The 17,687-nt window shown below is 40.5% G+C and overlaps 3 protein-coding genes across 4 annotated transcripts; all 3 read left to right on the top strand.

Annotated features, from left to right (window-relative positions):
• The first annotated feature begins 148 nt into the window (after positions 1-148).
• On the top strand, positions 149-7,172 carry LOC103710415 (Spc97 / Spc98 family of spindle pole body (SBP) component). Of its 2 annotated transcripts, XM_008796111.6 has the most exons (21): positions 149-416; positions 522-580; positions 758-803; positions 930-1,064; positions 1,147-1,278; positions 2,255-2,338; positions 2,428-2,526; positions 2,881-2,972; positions 3,175-3,247; positions 3,324-3,476; positions 3,580-3,699; positions 3,793-3,846; positions 4,356-4,439; positions 4,536-4,610; positions 4,713-4,862; positions 4,956-5,081; positions 5,167-5,274; positions 5,352-5,414; positions 5,499-5,573; positions 6,519-6,715; positions 6,797-7,172. In XM_008796111.6, exons 1-21 carry the CDS (start codon positions 348-350, stop codon positions 6,921-6,923), a joined length of 2,121 nt encoding a protein of 706 aa, XP_008794333.4. In that variant the 5' UTR covers positions 149-347; the 3' UTR covers positions 6,924-7,172. The 2 variants fall into 2 exon arrangements, with proteins under 2 accessions (XP_008794333.4, XP_088563780.2); XM_088707654.2 differs by lacking the exons at positions 5,352-5,414; positions 5,499-5,573.
• Positions 7,173-7,689: 517 nt separating this feature from the next.
• Positions 7,690-9,163, top strand: LOC103710414 (uncharacterized). The gene has a single exon (XM_008796110.6). It carries the CDS (start codon positions 7,836-7,838, stop codon positions 8,874-8,876), a length of 1,041 nt encoding a protein of 346 aa, XP_008794332.2. The 5' UTR covers positions 7,690-7,835; the 3' UTR covers positions 8,877-9,163.
• A 6,851-nt stretch (positions 9,164-16,014) lies between these two features.
• On the top strand, positions 16,015-17,442 carry LOC103710413 (putative CCR4-associated factor 1 homolog 7). The gene is made up of 2 exons (XM_008796108.5): positions 16,015-16,345; positions 16,433-17,442. The coding sequence occupies exon 2, from the start codon at positions 16,464-16,466 to the stop codon at positions 17,289-17,291; it is 828 nt and encodes a 275-aa protein (XP_008794330.1). The 5' UTR covers positions 16,015-16,345; positions 16,433-16,463; the 3' UTR covers positions 17,292-17,442.
• Positions 17,443-17,687: the final 245 nt, after the last annotated feature.

Raw genomic sequence — 17,687 nt, 5'->3', positions numbered from 1 at the left:
AAATTTGTAAACAACAATAGGATATTGTATGCGACATGAAAACTTATTAACTAGCCCAGAATATTGTATCCCCTCCAAAAAAAAAAAAAAAAAAAAAAACTTGGCCAGGATCTCACCTTTTAATATGTAGCTGACCCGCATATTCGCAGTCGAACAGCAAATCCTCAAGCCGGCTACGAGGAATTGGGAACAAAAAAGGGTCAAATAGCCAGAGAGAGAGAGAGAGAGAGAGAGAGAGAGAGAGAGAGAGCCCGCCTTTTTTTCCTTTTTGCGACGCCAACCTCCTCTCAAATTCGTAGGGTATTAAATCTAGGGTTTCGATCGAAACCGGATCTCGGGCCATCACCATGGACTCGACCCCCGGGACTCCCCGATGGAACCTCGAGCGTCCCTTCCTCACGGGCCGATTCCATCAGGTACTCTTCTTCTCTCCCGAGCTCCTCGCCCTCGACGATCGAAGGGCCTCTCATTTTTCTCTGTCTTCCGACCCGCCGTCCCTCCTAATGTCCCGACGATTTCAGGAAATCAAAGCCCCACCTCACACCACAGTATCGAAACCCTTCTCCATGGATTCCTTCAGGTATACTTCAATCTCAGTGTTCCACCAAGTCAACAATCTCCATCAATTGTCTCCATTTTATGCATATATGTTCCATTCTACGTACTGGCATTATATTTTCAGTGATCTGTAGCTGGTAAGTTGATGTTTTTCTTCTTTATACTAAAAATTCCTTTTTCGAAACTTTCTGTTCGGCAGTCGAGGCACTGATAATGTCATTGGATCCTATCCTGTTTCGGTCCAGGTATGACATCTTCGTATAGTAAATTCTTTGAGTTGATCACTGTATTCAACTTAATGTCACTTCTAAAAAGATATAACCTTTAATGAAGAAAAAACATCAAAGCTATAAGTTTTCATGATAATATAGGAGCTCTTGGTCATTGATGACTTGCTATCTGCTCTGGTGGGCATTGAGGGGCGATACATTTCAATAAAAAGAGTGCGAGGGAAGGAAGGCCATGTGATATTTCAGATCGATCCATCTATGGACCTGGCACTGCAGGTGAGACCAAAGGATGTGAAGAATTGGTTGTAGGAAAAAAGATTAAAATGGAGCTGGGGTTGATCAGCTTTAAGTGGTGCAGGAATTGACACAGCGGATCTTCCCTTTATGCGAGGACTTTGTGTTGATCAGTCAGTTTGTTGAGTCCAAGTCCCCATTCAAGAATGGCCTGGTTAACCATGCATTTGCTGCTGCACTGAGAGCCCTCCTTCTGGTATACTACCTTTCTGTTTTTCCTGAATTTTTCTTTGGTATGATGGTTGTTTGCCCTGAATTTTTCAGGTGTCTTTTATTCTATGGCAAGTCATACAACTTGAAATTCACAACCAACAAGTTTTGTGAAATCAATTTGAGGCTTATTGCTTTCCTTTTTTCAATGCGGGCATTTGTTGGCCTTCTGACACAAACCCAAACTTGGTCTCTTTATTTAGGTCTTCTGTTTCTTCTGTTTCTTTATTGATGTGCTACAAATGTACTGTTTCTTTTCTAGTTTGTTGTGATCTGACCATATATACATGTATTGCTTGCTCATTTTTATTTTTCAATGTATGCTGACCTAAATCTGCACCTGAATGGAATCCCTATGCAATCAACCGTGAGTAAATTTTGACTTCATCAAATGCAATATCTAATCACATAAGGAGGTTTTCAAATATTTCGTATACTGGATGATATTTCCCAACTTTAATAATTATATCAACAGTAGAAATTTGTTTGTGGTTTTGTATCATGCCAGATGTATGCTTTCTCAGAATATTTGAAAATAATGTTGCACCACTTTTCCTGTGAAATGGAATGCTCTCCTTTACATCAGAATGTGAATTTTAACGTCTTTTTTTTTTGTCATTTTGATAACAAGGGGACTGAATAACATCTTTGGATCTTACGGATCATTAGAGTACCTTGATCTTTCCTAGCAAAGCTAATCACCAAACATTACTTTGACATTCTACTTTAATAGGTTCATCCCAGTTAACAGTTATATGTCAATAAATCAATATGCATATCTGTTAATTATTATATGTCTCTTTAACATTATTGACATTTCAGTTTTCGATTAACTGAAAATAGTTTGTGACTTAATGTGGCAGCTACTGTTAGAATTATTTCTCCAGTTTTTTGACACAATTCTTTTGTAGTGGGGGGTCCAACCTTTTGCATGATTCACCTATTTTCTTGTTTGATATCAGGATTACCAAGCAATGGTTGCACAACTTGAACATCAATTCCGCCTTGGAAGACTTTCTGTTCAAGGATTGTGGTTTTATTGTCAGGTTGAGGTTTTTTACTGTGTCTACTTTTATATACCAACTCATTTGTATTCATTCAATTACCATGTGCTGTTGCTATGCGCTGCTTCCAGCCAATGATGGGATCACTGCATGCTTTGTCCATTGTGGTCGAGAAGGCTTCTTCTAACAACTATTCAGGCTCTGCAATGCTTAACCTCTTGCAAAGCCAGGTAAATATCTTATTCTGCAGTCTTAGTTAGTGATTAAGTATTCACATTGTTATAAAATTCCTCAGTTTTTCCTCATCGTGATCTGCATTATTTTGAATGTTTTTTTTAAGGATCATTTGTATTTAGCAATCAGTCCATAACAATATTTCATCTTGTAGATTTTTTCTTTTGTCATCCAGAATATCTCGACACTGATTTACTTGCATTGTCCACTTCGGTGCCCTACCTTTTCTCCCCTCTTCTAAAGATTTGACTTTGGCAATCCATGCAGCCTCCACCTGAAAAGTTTGTGCATATGCTCTATCTTTTGCTGGATGTTACAACATGTCATCCTTTTTTTTTCCTGCAATGCAGGCCAAGGCTATGGCAGGTGACAAAGCAGTTTGGTCATTGCTTGAGAAGATGACACAGTGTGCAAGTTCTGCATACCTGGGCATATTAGAGAGGTGTCTACTTGTGGAGACCCTGTTATTAGATTTCACTTTTATGGTTTCACCATTAATTGACCTCGGCTCTGCTTTTTCTTACTGTTTTGGTTCTAATTTAGTGTAGCAATCATGTTCAGTTATTTTGTAGAAGCTCTGAGGTTATTTACTTTCTTTCTGAAATCTCCTGTTACTTTTGTTTCTAATAACATTCAGTCTGCAGGTGGGTATATGAGGGAATAATTGATGATCCTTATGGTGAATTTTTCATTGTTGAAAACAAATCACTTCTGAAGGTATCTGATATGAGTTGTGGATTGACAACTTGTAGTTTTTCGCTATAATGGATCTTTAAATTATATGTTTTTACAGGAGAGCCTCACCCGAGACTATGACACCAAGTATTGGCAACAGCGATATAGCCTCAAAGATGGCATTCCTAGTTTCCTTACCAGTGTTGCAGGGACAATTTTGATAACTGGGAAATATTTAAATGTAATGAGAGAATGTGGGCATCATGTTCAGGTACGCTGTTAATTCTTTCATATGTCACTGTCTATATTTTATCTGAAGGATCAAATCACCATTTTTTGAGCGTAGTTGTGAGTGCCCAACTTGTCATGGTTAGGTCCCCTTATCAGAAAACTCAAAATTAACAAGCTTTGGATCAAATCATCATTATCTGGAATGTATCAAAGCTGCTTATGACTTTGCAAGTAGTGAGCTCTTGAATCTCATCAAAGATAAGGTAGACTATGATTTCTGGTGTCTATCCTGTTTTTAGAACATTGGTTTCTTGTGCCACCAGCTAATATAAGAATAATTTATATTATTTACTCAGTTTGATCTCATTGGAAAATTGCGGTCGCTGAAGCGCTACTTACTTCTGGACCAGGTACTTTAGCACATTATTTATTTTCAACAGTAGTTGGTATATCCGTGGGTAAATGCTTTGCAGCTGTCAAGTGTATTCTGTATTTGCCAACATTAGTTCTTTATGATATATTCCACAACCATTTTTCATTTTAAGTGTATCATCTGTCTTCTCCGTTAGTTGGTATTGATCTGTTATATGGGCTTCTATACAGTTTATTTAGGGAATAGATGTCTTTTTTTGAAGTATGCCTATTGATATTTGCAATCAAATGCTTAATTAGAGGATTTTTTTTAATCAAATGATTCAAGTATGTTGTTGGTTATCAAATGTTTCTTGATGCTCTTTCCCTCCTAGTGCTATGGAGGTGGCATAAAACTCAGCAGTCTTCTGTTTATCTTTCTTTTTGGAATGAAATGCTTTATATGGTTGCTTATTTATTATAAAATATTTTCTTTCTGTCATCATAATTACTTCCTTGAGATTTTTTTTTAGTACCTTCACTTATTAAGCTATTCATGGTTTTACAGGGTGATTTTTTGGTTCATTTTATGGACATTGCTCGAGATGAGCTTGCTAAAAGACTAGAGGACATTTCTGTTGAGAAGCTGCAGGTTCTTTTCTTAGAACTTATGACACTTTTTTTTTGCAGAGACCTGACTGTCTATGAACAGGCCTAAATATGGTTTCTCTGTCATGTAATGTTACAGTCTCTGCTTGACCTTGCTTTGCGCAGCACTGCTGCTGCTTCAGATCCATGTCATGAGGACTTGACATGTTGTGTGGTAAGTGATACATTGCATTGTTAACCATGAGTGACACACACACACCAATATAATATTCATATTTACTTCTAATTATCTGTATTCATATATACTGCCAAACAGGAAAGAGCCTCATTGCTCAAGAGACTGACTACACTTAAAGATTTGGAATGTGTTTATCCTCCACATTTAAACAAACCTGTTCCTGATAGTGATGACCAGCCTGAGCCATTGAGCATCATGGGCTTGGAAACATTCTGCCTAAATTACAAGGTCTTTTGTATTCCCATGCTCACTTGTCTCCTATTGTTATCATGACTTCCCCAACTACAATTTCATAACTTCTGTAAATTGGATAAATTTCAGGTTCAATGGCCATTATCACTTGTTATTTCAAGAAAAGCTTTAACAAAGTATCAGTTGATTTTTCGGTTCCTTTTCCATTGCAGACATGTCAACCGCCAACTTTGTGTGGCATGGCAAGTGCATCAAGTATCAATCTTTCTGTTTCCTCCATATAATTCATTTGATCAATTCTGATCTGCGTTTATTAAATTAACTGATAAATATTTTACAGGGATTTCGTGCTTTCAACACATTGGGAACTCCCATCTTGCGATCTTCTATTCTTTGTCGCAGTATGCTGAAATTTGTAAATAGCCTTTTACATTATCTAACATTCGAGGTAAGGTTTAGTTTTTAGATAAACATATATTCTGCAAGTGTTGGAATGTTGATTCTTTGGGTGTATATCTTTCTCAGGTTCTTGAACCAAATTGGCATCTGATGCATGATAGACTTAGAATTGCAAAGAGCATAGATGAGGTTTGTGGTTTGGATATTATCTGCCCAGGCACATTATAGAAACAGTACTGGATTTACATTGTTGCTATTGGATAATGCTTACAGGTTATCCAGTTTCATGACTTCTTCCTCCAGAAATGTCTGAAAGAATGCTTGCTTCTTTTGCCTCAGCTTCTTAAGGTGGTCTGCTTGTTTTATTTATTCAAATTTTTAATATAAAGAAACATATCAGTAAAAATAAGTAGTCAATTATGTTCTTCGTGGTTTTCCCCTTCTTATGGTGGAGATTCTATCATTCTTTATTCGCAACCTGAAAATGATGTGCTGAGGCATGCTTTTATTTTTCTGTACCTTTTTTCTACTTTTGTGAAACTTGAAACCCCTGTCATCTTTTTGTTTTTTGAAATATAGCTTGAAGGGAATTTGTTTTTCCGATGTGCCTATTGTTGCACTAACTCTAATCTTAACCACCAAGCCTTTCCATTAAAAAAATAAAGCAAGCCTTTTCCTATTTATATGGGCTCCTCCTTGCAAGCATTGAGGATTTCATATCAGTGGCTTTTGATCCAAATTCAATCCTCTGGAGTTAGGAAGACCATTTAGAAGGAATAGACATATATTGGTCTTGTTACACTTTCACACTTAAGCAAGCAGGGAGATGCCTATCTCTGTGCATGCAGATGGGCTATTTCTGTGTGCATGTTGTAATGTTGTATGTATATATGTATGCATGTATGTGTGCATATGCGCGCATCATGTGTGCTTCTTGTTGATGTTTCTCGTTTTTAACATATGTTAAACAGTTAGAGTTCTCAATATTATTCCCTTGCACAACTATATTCTATCAGAAGTGGAGCTCTATGAGATCTTTTATTGCAAATGCTGATCGCTATGTTAGCACCTCCCATTTAATTAGAGAGTACTGAGGTGATAAAACAACACCCATCCATGCTGAGAAAATACTGGGGGCTGTGTCTGCTGGAAGCTGATGATACATTTCTTATGCATATGTCTACATGTTAAAATTTATAGCTCAGATAATGTCAGAAAAATTGATATTTGGTTATTTAGAAGCTTCTGGTGCAAAAAATGTTCATGATTCTTATGCCATCTAACTACATGCAGAAGGTCGAGAAGCTGAAATCAATATGCCTTCAATATGCAGCTGCCATTCAGTTGTTGATACCATCAATCTATATACCTGAGCCGGATGCTGCAGTTGGTTCATTTAAAAAGGATCGATCTAAACCAAGGAGATCACAGAGTAGAAGTCAGCAACTGAAGCTCGCAGCAGAAAACTCCAAAATCTGCGATTCCATCTTGTATGTACCTCTGTTATCAGGTCCATGCGAAGAATCCAGATGGAACATTTTGTGAATTTGCTTTTGCTTCATGTAATGCAGGAAATTTGAAAGGGAATTCAATGCTGAGCTTCAAAGTCTTGTGCCCATCTTGAGCAACAGTTCACAAGCAGAGCCATATCTGACACATCTTGCCCAATGCATTCTTGGGGTGGGGAGCGAACAGTGAGTTACTTGACGATTGCTGCACCACTTTGCTACTGGAAAGGTCACTCTCTCTTCCTCACGTGTACCTGTGAGTAGTGACTTTTTGTTGCAAAGGTAAATGCAAATATCCTAAGTACATTGTTAAGCCAACTGCGCTAAATGTATTCTTTAGGCTTGTTATATGCCTCTGTGGTAACAGTTCTTTATTGCGAGGATAGAAAAGCCAAAGTTTGTATCCTTTACTGGTAGTAATATACATGGGTTTATTAAATGGTTTTGTTGAACTTATTTGCATGGGTTTAAAACCAATATATTTGTAACGTAATGAAGAAGTTGTAGCGGGGCTTTGTTTCCAACGGAATGATCTAGGTTCAAAACGCGCGGACGTCGATTAAATGTAGGAACCGGATGTCCCCAGCATGGTTTGCCCGTTAGAAGCGCTATTGGTCCTCTGGTACTGAGGTGGTGCTGGAGTTACGTACTTACACGCTGGTTCGCCCATGCTAGTGCGGAGGGTATGAGAAACTTTCTATTTGTATCGAACATTTTCTGATGGAGGGAGGGTCCGGTGGAAGCTGCTATGTGGGTGAGGTTAATTTTCCTCCCCTTCTTTTTTTTTTTTTTTTTTTTTTTTTTTTTTTTTTTTTCTCTTCTATAAACCAAAAAAGAGAGAGTTGTAATTAGTATTTTGGGAAAGGGTTCGAGTCGGTCTTTTGACTGTTACCCGTGACTCCGCGTGCTTAAACTAGGTTTATATAACATCCGAATCCGGTAACCTTCGAAGGGCTCTCTCGCTGCGGTGTTGCGGTGGTTCTCCGTCTCAGAGATCGCGCCCTGTCGATAAATACCAATTGCCGTGCGCCCGAAGAACTCTCGAGACTCTCGGTGAGATCTTCTCTCCATCGATTAAGAGGGGAAAGTAGAAACCCTAGAAATGGAATCTCAGAAAAAGCTCCGGGTTTTCGTTCGTTCGCCCGACCTCGTCCTACCCTCCCGGGCGCTAACCCTAGCCCCTGATCTCACCCTCCGCCGCCTGAAGCTCGCCTTCCTCCCCCAATCCCTCCTCTCCCAAGCCCTAACTATCGATTCCCTTTACTTCTCTCTCAACGGCAAGCCCCTCCCGGACGACTCCTCCCTCGCCGCCGCGGGCGTCCCCGATTTCTCCGCCCTCACCCTCCGTCTCCGCCTCCGCGGCGGCGGCGGCGATGGCGGCGCCACCGGGGCCGAGTCTCGCGACTGCTACCTCAACATGTACGCGATCAAGAAGCCCGACAAGGTGGATCCCAATGAGACCCGGCTCTCCAAATGGACCACCTGTGCCCTATCCGCTGAGCCCCTCTCGCCCCCCTGTGTGATCGACCGGCTGGGCAACCTCTTCAACAAGGAGCCGCTCGTTGAGGCTCTGCTCCACAAGAAGCTTCCCAAGGAGTTCAGCCACGTCCGGGGATTGAAGGACATGATCCCAATCCATCTCACCCCGATCCCCAGTGCTGCCGTTTCCGAGACCAAGTTTCAGTGCCCGATCACCGGTCAAGAGTTCAACGGGAAATATGGATTCTTGGCGATCCGTGGATGCGGGCATGTTTTGAGCGTCAAGGCATTGAAAGAGGTCAAGTCATCGACTTGCTTGGTTTGTCATAAAGAGTTCTCGGATATGGATAAGATTGTGATTAATGGAAGCGCAGAGGAAGTCAGAGTGCTGAGGGAGAAGATGGAGGAGGAGAGGGGGCGGCTGAAGGTGAGGAAGGAGAAGAAGGTGGGTGCATGTCTGAGTGGTACAAAGCATGCCAATGATGAGAAAGGTGGTATTTTGGATAACGGGAAGAAGGATGGGCGTGCTAAAAGGTTCAAGGCAGTTGATGTGATGCCAACTCATGCTACGAAGGAAGTATATGCATCTATCTTCACGTCATCGAAGAAATCCGATTTCAAGGAGACCTTTACTTGCAGGTCGCTTCCGCTTGGGAGAAACTGATGGGGACGGACGTGGTGGACAGACAGGAGCGTTTTGTTTTATCATACTGTTTCATGCAGGTTTGAGGTCGCTTCTTATTGTATAAGGTGCTTGATGCATTTTTTTAAAAAAAACATAAGAAATCAGCATGAAAACTCTTTTAGAGCAGTTGACTTGTCAAGTTTGTGCTCCTTCACGTGATGAATATTAAGGAGGTGCTGCTGAATTTATTGCATAGATACTGTTTTAATGCATTTGATCATCACGCTTCTTAGAATGGACACAGTTTGAGCTTTTTTTTCTGCTTATGGATCATGTATTTTCTCTCTCTCTCTCTCTCTCTGTGTTATATAAGGAAGCTATGTAAACTATTTTCTTGGTTAAATGAGCCAACCATTCCCGAGTCTGCCATAAATTCATTTGTTTTAGGTGTGTGAGTATGCACTTTGAAGCTGACTATTGAGCATCTTATCTTTTATTGATATGTTTGACTGATCATGATGCCCAAATATTATGGTGAAGTTTTGTGCACATAACTAGTGTATACGTTGTGGTATGGATGGGTTTTAGTAGTCTAAAAATTACTAAGTTAGAGGTGGTACACTTAAGGCAAGCATTCTCATATTTGATACTAATGGATGTAATTAATTGGTGATTTGCTGCTGAATTAAGGATCTCGGGTAGATTATTTATTCTCTAGAGGACTTAAGTCTTGAGGCATAACTTGATGTGCACATGTTCTTACTACATACTTTAGCTACTATTTAGTTAAATATGATCAAATATTAAGCATAAGATTATTGTAGATGGACGTCAGCAGTCTATTAGTGGTATAGCGAGTCATGGTTGGTTTACGTTATGTTGTAACTTATTTGTGTCACAAGTAATATCGTTAGTTGATTTTTTCTTTTGGTGGCTAGCTGGTTCATTTGCAGGGGCAGCCGTGCCCAACCCATGAACATTAGGTTATTTTAATGAGAATCATGACTGGACTTTAGTGTTCTCAATTTTGAAAACAATGAAATCTATGACAGATGTGTTGTATCCTTTTCTTCTCCCTTTCCTCTGTTCTTCCTTTGTCCTTTGCTGTTGTAATTGCTCATTGCACACAGGTTTTTGCGTTTACAGATCTTTCCGTGACCACTCAAATCCTTCAGTTAATGAACAACAGATTTTCTGTATGCTTGCAATATATGACATAGGACAGTCCTAAAGGGATGCTCTGTCTACAAACATAGATATTGTACTACAAATTGCACTAATTATTTTGAATCAGCCTGAGAAGTTCTATTTGCAACCAAATGGTGTAAAAGAAAGATAAAATATTCTATGCAAACCAAAGGCCTGGATTAGATATTGCGAGATGAGGAAAAGGTTCAATGAAAAGCTGAAAATAATATTTAGTTAAACTAAGCAACTGAACTAGTAATATAACTACAAGATGTTCAAGTGGGAGCCCTAGAGAACAAGGAGGTACCCAGTAGGCATTGCTTTATCCATAGAAGACTCCCATCAAATACCTAAGAAAGCACCTTGAATGCCGTCACAAGAGTCACCAGAGTTGTCATGAGAATAATATATCCTTACCGATTTGGATGCCTCTTGGGTTTGGGAAAGGCTAGCCATGGATAAGTATCCTATATTTGAAATCAACTTGCTGGTTTTGTATCGTATGGATGAAGATATGAGACAATGGTTTTCGTGTTAGAATTGGGGACTTAGTGGTTTAGCACTTGGTGTATTGGGTTTTCTAGGAATGCAGGTTTTCAGCATCTTCTAGGTTCAATTTAGTGGGAATGTAAGGATGTTTGAAGAAAATCAGCATCTTCTGGCTGTGGGGATGTAAAAGAGAATCGAAAGGTTTTAGTAGCAGGCCACCCCCTAGTTGACTGGACGATGCTCCTTTTAAAGCTGCTGAGGGCCTGTTGCAGTGGTGGTGAAGGGGCCTTTTAAAGTTTGATCTTGATCATAGTTGAGCTGAAAAGGTGAGGGAAACAGGAAAAGAGAAATGAATAAAAGCCAAAAGAGTCGGGGATAAGAAGATGTAGACTTATTTAGGGTGGTATCACAACGTAATTAAATCTCAATCATGAGAGAGAGGTCAACAATCAGCACTTTTATATCTTTTCAGTGAATACTAAATGATAGACCAGAGGGGAAGGATGGTACTTTTAGGTAGACAAGGACATAATTAAGTCCCTCGTCATGGCAATTAGTCATAGCTTCCAAAAAAGGCATCAGCGTAGGGCATCAGGTAGAAAAAGGGTTGTGATATCTAGCTAATGACTAACAATAAACCTTGTGCCAAGGATTTAAATACCGCCAGTTCAGTATGGTACCATCGGCACTGTACTATTCCAACAGAAACAGTACTGGTATGGGTATGGGACATCATTCTTTCTTGAACTGGTTTATACTGACCGTATCAGTTTGTACTGGTTAACTCTCGACCATCTAAAGCAGCTATAAACCATCTAAAGGAGCCACATCTGGCCTTTCTTTGGTGCCCAACCTACCAAGCTAATTTGTCCTTTAATCTCATGATCGCCCATAACCTGCAGTCTGCAAACCTAGCACCTATCAGTTGCAGAGCTGCTGCAAGCTGCCCCATTGGTCTCTAAAATCAAATCCATTCTACCTGTTTTGAAATCTAAACCTTTGAAACTATTTTTTTCAATTAATCCTTCTTCCTGCATTAACCTTTGCATTAATTTGCCACTTATCCAAGTTCTGTTTTGTGCATCATTTACAAATCATTGGGCATGATTTTTTCCCTCTTAGTTGCAATGCATGAGATCATATAGGATTATGTTTAGGGCACCTATAGCAAGGATTGTAAATGCAGATGTCTAGCTGTTTTATCTGGAATTTATTTATCAAGGGAAGCTGAATAAGTATGTATATTGATATTGTCTTTTTTAAAAGGAAACATGCAACATAACTAGTGGGGTGTTTTCTGATACTTCTTTTTCATGCAAAAAATTGCAACCCCCGATTATATGTGCTTTGCTGAGTCATATTAGGACTCCCTATGTTTTTTAAAGTTTTGGGATGCTTATAATTGTATGGCATCTAAATGACCTTTAGTTCCTTGTCAGGTTAGATGCAATTCAGACTGCCATGTGTTTGGTTTCTTGTGTTTTGAGTACCTCTATATGCATATGTTGTGTTTTTTGAGTTTTGGAATTTGGGAATGCATTATTTGATTGTTGGTTATTTTCATATAATCCTTCGCTGGAGAATTTTGCCAAATCTTCTTCTTTGTCCATATACTGTTCATCGATTCATTAATTCTATGTTTAAGATGCTTATCATAAAAATAGTGAATCAAGATGAGATGGTGCGTGCAAATTCTTCTATTTGTAAGGTTCACGAAAGGTTTGACAGGATGGTGTGAAAATTCCATAAGATGATCGGGTTTTTAAAAGAGATATATTGACTGGATGGAGCAAAAAATTTGATGAAATAATCAAAAGCAATGAGAAGGATGTCTTCTTGTTCTTGTTTTTGTAATCCATCTTTTTGTTAAGAGTGGCCTTAGGATTCATCATTTGCTGGGAAGCCATGAAGAGATGCATCCATTGGCATCCCAATAGTATCTTCGTTACTGATATTTGACATCAATATGCTGTGAAAAGTATCTATATCAATGTTCTGAGAGTTATTTCAAGGACTATGATGCTATCTCAACTCTGTAAGGAAAGATCCTTGAGGATGTTCACATTGAGCAAACCTTAAAGTAAAGCTCTTGTTGAACCAAATCATTATAAATACCTTGTTTAAGATGATTGAAGATTGTCTTTTTTTTAATATTTTTCTTCAAGTGCTCAATATTTGTTATGGAAGAACCAACTACGTGCTGGAAGGGAAAACATGGCATATGACGCTGCGCATAGTGCTTTTTTAACTTGTTCATGGGGAATAATTGGGAGAATTCTGATGTGATTCAGTTGCGAGGCTGCTTGATCTTTATTCCTTGTTTTTTTTCCCTGCTGGATCATGTCATTTTCGTTTGTGCAGTTTATAAGGTGAGCTTCATGAGGTGGAAAAGCATCTGATAATGATGTTCTTGCTGCAGATCTTGGGAATATATATGGGTCAGATTTAAATAATTTATTTGTATTCTCCATCATTTACTTGGACCACAAATCCTTGACTTTAGGAAGGAGTAGGAATTTCACTTCAAAAATTTAGGATCCAAGAAGATCCTATTTAGGTTTATGTTATATCAGAAATTCAGAACCAAGTTATAAGGTTGTTTTGGTGCCTATTATTATTAACTACGCAGGTGAGGATTTCGGGATTGAATTATTGGACTGTTGATGACTTTGAGGAACTTTAAAATCATCAATCCACTTTTTTTTTTTGTGTGTTTGTAACCATCAACTGATCAACGCCCTTTTTCTTGCTCACTGCAACTAGATGTGATCTGGTTTTGGAATCCAGTTTTCCAGAGTTGTAGGGAAATAGCTATTCAATGTCGGGGGTTGAAACCTTTTGTGTAATTCCTAAACACACCAATGTCAACAGAGGCAAGAAGGATGAAACATGTTTTCAACCAAAATATAAGACCGACCACAGATCTGGCAAACATGTCTTGCATATATTTTTTCATGACTGGTGAACTTAAGAAAATTTTTCGTGCTAAAGGTCATGTTTGAGTTTATAATTATATTTCCCTTCCCATGAACAATTTGTTTTTTATTTCTATTACTTGAATATTGACAAGATTTTGGTATGAGAGGTCTGTCGCTGCAGCTTTATTGGTCAAGGGTTTGTAGTGTGTTTGTCCCTGCCTTTTATTCCTTTTCATAACCATATCAAAGCACCATTGCTTGTGATAGATCAATGCATTCCTTCGTTCTCATATCTGTAAAAAAGAGTTCTTGTCTTCTCATTATACAACTCCTTGTGTCTTCAGTTCTGGAATACATTCTTTTGCAAAGAAAACTGACGCTGTTAATATTAATATACCTAATATATTATGTTAATATTATATATTATATTATATTGATATAACATATTTATATTTATGATATATTATACTATAACAAATTATTAATCATATTATTATTCAATTATAATTTTAAATTATAATAGAGATGTATTATTGCACATTATATTTATATTATTAAATTATTTAATATATTATTTCTATTTGCTCTATGTTTCTAATTAAAATAAATATTAATTTTAAATTATATATAATATAAGTATAAATAAAAAAATATCAATCTATAATGATAATTAATAGATTTTTATAGGAGTAATAATTTTTAGGATTAATAAATATTTATGCATGCATGGCCGTATGGTGAATGGGGTAAGGTATAAATTCTCAATTTTTATGCCGTCAATTGCGCTCTTAGATTCAGCTGTGACAGATGACAATAAAGATGTGCACTCCTTTCACACAGCGCGATATAAAACTCCTCTTCACCCATTTGTTAAGGTTGACTTGATGAATCTTCAAATGATTATACCATACACGAGAATGATTATTGACCTGATGAGTCCATGTTTTCCAACTATTTTCAGATTTATATGGCCGACAATCGCATGTATCACTTCGTAAAATTTCTTCCCTTCTCCGGTCATGGGTCATGGGTCATGGTCAAGTCGTCCCCAAATTGGTCAAATCTATGCTGCTTTCCAGGGGGTTTCCCTGGGGTCATGGACTGGCTTGAATGAAGAACGCGCCCAAGACTATCAAGTTTGGCAACCCAGTTTGCCGTGGCGGCGAGAAGTCATCTTCCACCTTGCCGGGATTGACCGCGTCATCGCCACTTTGTTTAATTACTGGGTCTAGTCTTTACCCCTTGGTATCCATCTCACCCATCATGTTCTCAAAGACGCTTCCAACCAAACACGGAGTCCTCACAGTCTCTATGCTCACCTCTTTGCATCTCTGATCTATGACATTGGCTACTCACACTACTTTCACGTGGGCACAACCAGCTACATCACTAGCAATAAGACTACATAAAATAGAAGAAACGGAAGACAGTTGGATCTAGAGAACATTTTTCAAATAATGAGCAGTAAATAAGGCGATCCAGTCAGCAGCTTGGTTTGCTTTCTGAAAAATGTGCCTGACTTGGACCGCACGGCACTCCCGACCCGACTTGTCTTTTAACTACTCGCTCAACTTACACACCTCATCTTGCTGGAAAACTCAACACCTTTAATCTAGGGGGATTGGAGAAAGTGAAGTGACCCATCTTCTTGCCATAATATGAAGTCGACAGGTACGTTATAAAAAAGAGTTACAACTCTCATATACATTAACTTGTGCTGCAACCCAACCCAAGGGGCTGCCATTTTTGTCCAATGAAAGATACCAAAATTTGAACCTCGACCCATCCAATTAGTCAGTCCTAGTCTCCTAGACTGTGCAAGTTGATAAGGTCAATGAGCACCGGGAAAGTTGATGGTTAAGCTCACGGGGGTGACGAGAAGCAAGCAACTCAATCATGCTCCAGCTTCTGCAGCCCAACTGGCGCTTCCCGTCGCCAAATTCTCCCCCCCCCCAATCCGCCCCGGTCGGTCTAAAGTGCGGGCCGGGTCGGCCTTGCGACCCGAACCGGTTCCTACCGACCTCCAACAACCGCACAACTCACACCAAAATATCTCTTTTGCATCCGGATTCGTGCTGCACGCGCCTTCGCATGGGATTCCTCGCCACGCTACGTGGCAAGTATCCATCCGCTGGTTCTCGTCCTGCAAGCTCTCCACAACCCAGCTGCAGTTGCTACCTACCTTCCAAGCCCGGGCCCACGCTGCCAGACGAGTCTACGGGCCCTCAACTCTGCCGTCCATTTATGGGCTCCCACTTCCCATCCGCCGATGACTCGTGTCCATCCTATTCCTACCATCTCGCATTCCGCTGCCGTCCTCATCTTGACGGCTAAAAAAGTTTCAAACGGCCCAACCCCGCGGTCCATAACGGCCCTCATCTCCATTACCACCACCCGCCTTCGACCGGCCCCGGGCCCCACCATAAGTCACTTTCCCGTCCTCTCTTCCTACTCAGGACACCGCCTTAACGCGCCTAATCCGATGATTGGACGAGAGAAAAATATGTTCCCATCTTAGCCATTAAAAATAGAACACGTGGAAGATAGTTCAGATATTAGCGCTGCCGGCAGAGCAGGGGAACGAGAAGGGGGGCCGTACCTTCTTTTATCCTCATCTTCCCCTCCGGTGGTTCTTTTTTCTTCCCCTGCGAGAGACCCTCCTCGCTTCCGCCGTGATGCGACGATGGGAGTGAGGCGAACAGCGCGTCTTTAGAGGCCCCGCTTCCCTTTGTGGGCCTTCTCGAACCGCCTCTATTGACCTCCCAAAAAAAAAATCCCTTCGTCTTCCCCCCTTTCCTCCGCCGCCATCAGAAGATTCCCACAACCCTAAATTCTCCCGCTCCCCCCCCTTCTCCTCCTCGCCGAGATCTCGCGAGATCCGCTGCGTCCTCCTCCAGATTCCACCCATTTGAGGTTAGATCTTGGCTCTCTCCTCCCATTTATAGGGTTTCCGTCTCTCGATTTGGTTTTATTGAGGTTTAGGGTTTTCTCGACCTTCAGATCGGCTAGGGTTTTTTGTTCATGTTCTGCGATGTCGTCCATCCTGCCCAAGAACGAGACCGTCCAGATCCGGGAGGTGTGGAACGATAACGTCGACGTGGAGTTCGCCCTGATTCGCGAGATTGTCGATGATTTCCCCTATGTTGCCATGGACACCGAGTTTCCGGGCATCGTCGCCCGCCCCCTCGGCAACTTCAAGACGAGCTCCGACTTCAACTACGCCACCCTCAAGGCCAACGTCGACATGCTGAAGCTGATCCAGCTGGGGCTCACCTTCTCGGACGAGTCCGGCAACCTCCCAACCTGCGGCACCGGCCACGGCTGTGTCTGGCAGTTCAACTTCCGGGAGTTCGACGTCCACCATGATATATTTGCAACCGACTCCATCGAGCTCCTCCGCCAGAGCGGCATCGATTTGAAGAAGAACAATGAGAGGGGCATCGACGCCAACCGCTTCGGAGAGCTTCTCATGTCGTCCGGCATCGTGCTCAATGACTCTGTCCACTGGGTAACCTTTCATAGTGGCTATGATTTCGGGTACCTTCTCAAGCTGCTCACTTGCCAGAACCTTCCCGATACCCAGCCCGGCTTCTTTAATCTGATCAAGATTTACTTCCCGACGGTATATGACATCAAGCACCTGATGAAGTTCTGCAACAGCCTCCATGGCGGGCTCAACAAGCTCGCGGAGCTGCTGGATGTCGAGAGGGTTGGGATCTGCCACCAGGCCGGATCGGACAGCCTGCTCACCTCGTGCACGTTTAGGAAGTTGAAGGAATCGTTCTTCAACGGCGCCACTGAGAGATATGCAGGCGTGTTGTATGGTCTGGGTGTTGAGAATGGACAGAATACTCATTGAGTAAAAAAAAATTAGTATTATTAATAAGAATTGAATGAATGAAAAAAAAGCATGTTTGGTGAGTCTATGTGCGTGTGATGCTTTCTACTTTCTTATGTGTATTTCTAGTCCTTTGGCAGGAAAAGGTTGCACCCTTTCATGGTTCCAATTATCTTGATATATTGCTCTTGTGCATGCTGAGGTTCACTTATGCTTCTATATTTTTATTTTTTAATGGGTTTGCGGTGGATTATTGCGATGTTGAATTATTTGAGCGGTTGCAATCATGCTATTGACATTATATGTGGCATTACTTTGAATTGTATCCATTTGTTTATGAGACACTGGCAGCTACATGATTTCTGTGTCATTCAGTGGTGATCCAAGTAATCTAATGAGGAAATGCTTGCATTTTCT

The sequence above is a fragment of the Phoenix dactylifera genome, chromosome 11 (genome assembly GCF_051530095.1).
Source record: "Phoenix dactylifera cultivar Ajwa chromosome 11, Ajwa_hap1_PhDact_Kaust_v1.1, whole genome shotgun sequence".
NCBI lineage: Eukaryota > Viridiplantae > Streptophyta > Magnoliopsida > Arecales > Arecaceae > Phoenix > Phoenix dactylifera.
This window is presented reverse-complemented; position numbering and strand designations above follow the sequence as displayed.

Bases quoted from the DNA above. Each gene is read 5' to 3' on its own strand.
- LOC103710413 (XM_008796108.5), top strand. From the start codon at position 16,464: ATGTCGTCCATCCTGCCCAAGAACGAGACCGTCCAGATCCGGGAGGTG.
- LOC103710415 (XM_008796111.6), top strand. From the start codon at position 348: ATGGACTCGACCCCCGGGACTCCCCGATGGAACCTCGAGCGTCCCTTC. The intron at 1,279-2,254 runs GTATACTACCTT...GTTTGATATCAG, and splicing joins CACTGAGAGCCCTCCTTCTG to GATTACCAAGCAATGGTTGC. The intron at 4,611-4,712 runs GTAAGTGATACA...ACTGCCAAACAG, and splicing joins AGGACTTGACATGTTGTGTG to GAAAGAGCCTCATTGCTCAA.
- LOC103710414 (XM_008796110.6), top strand. From the start codon at position 7,836: ATGGAATCTCAGAAAAAGCTCCGGGTTTTCGTTCGTTCGCCCGACCTC.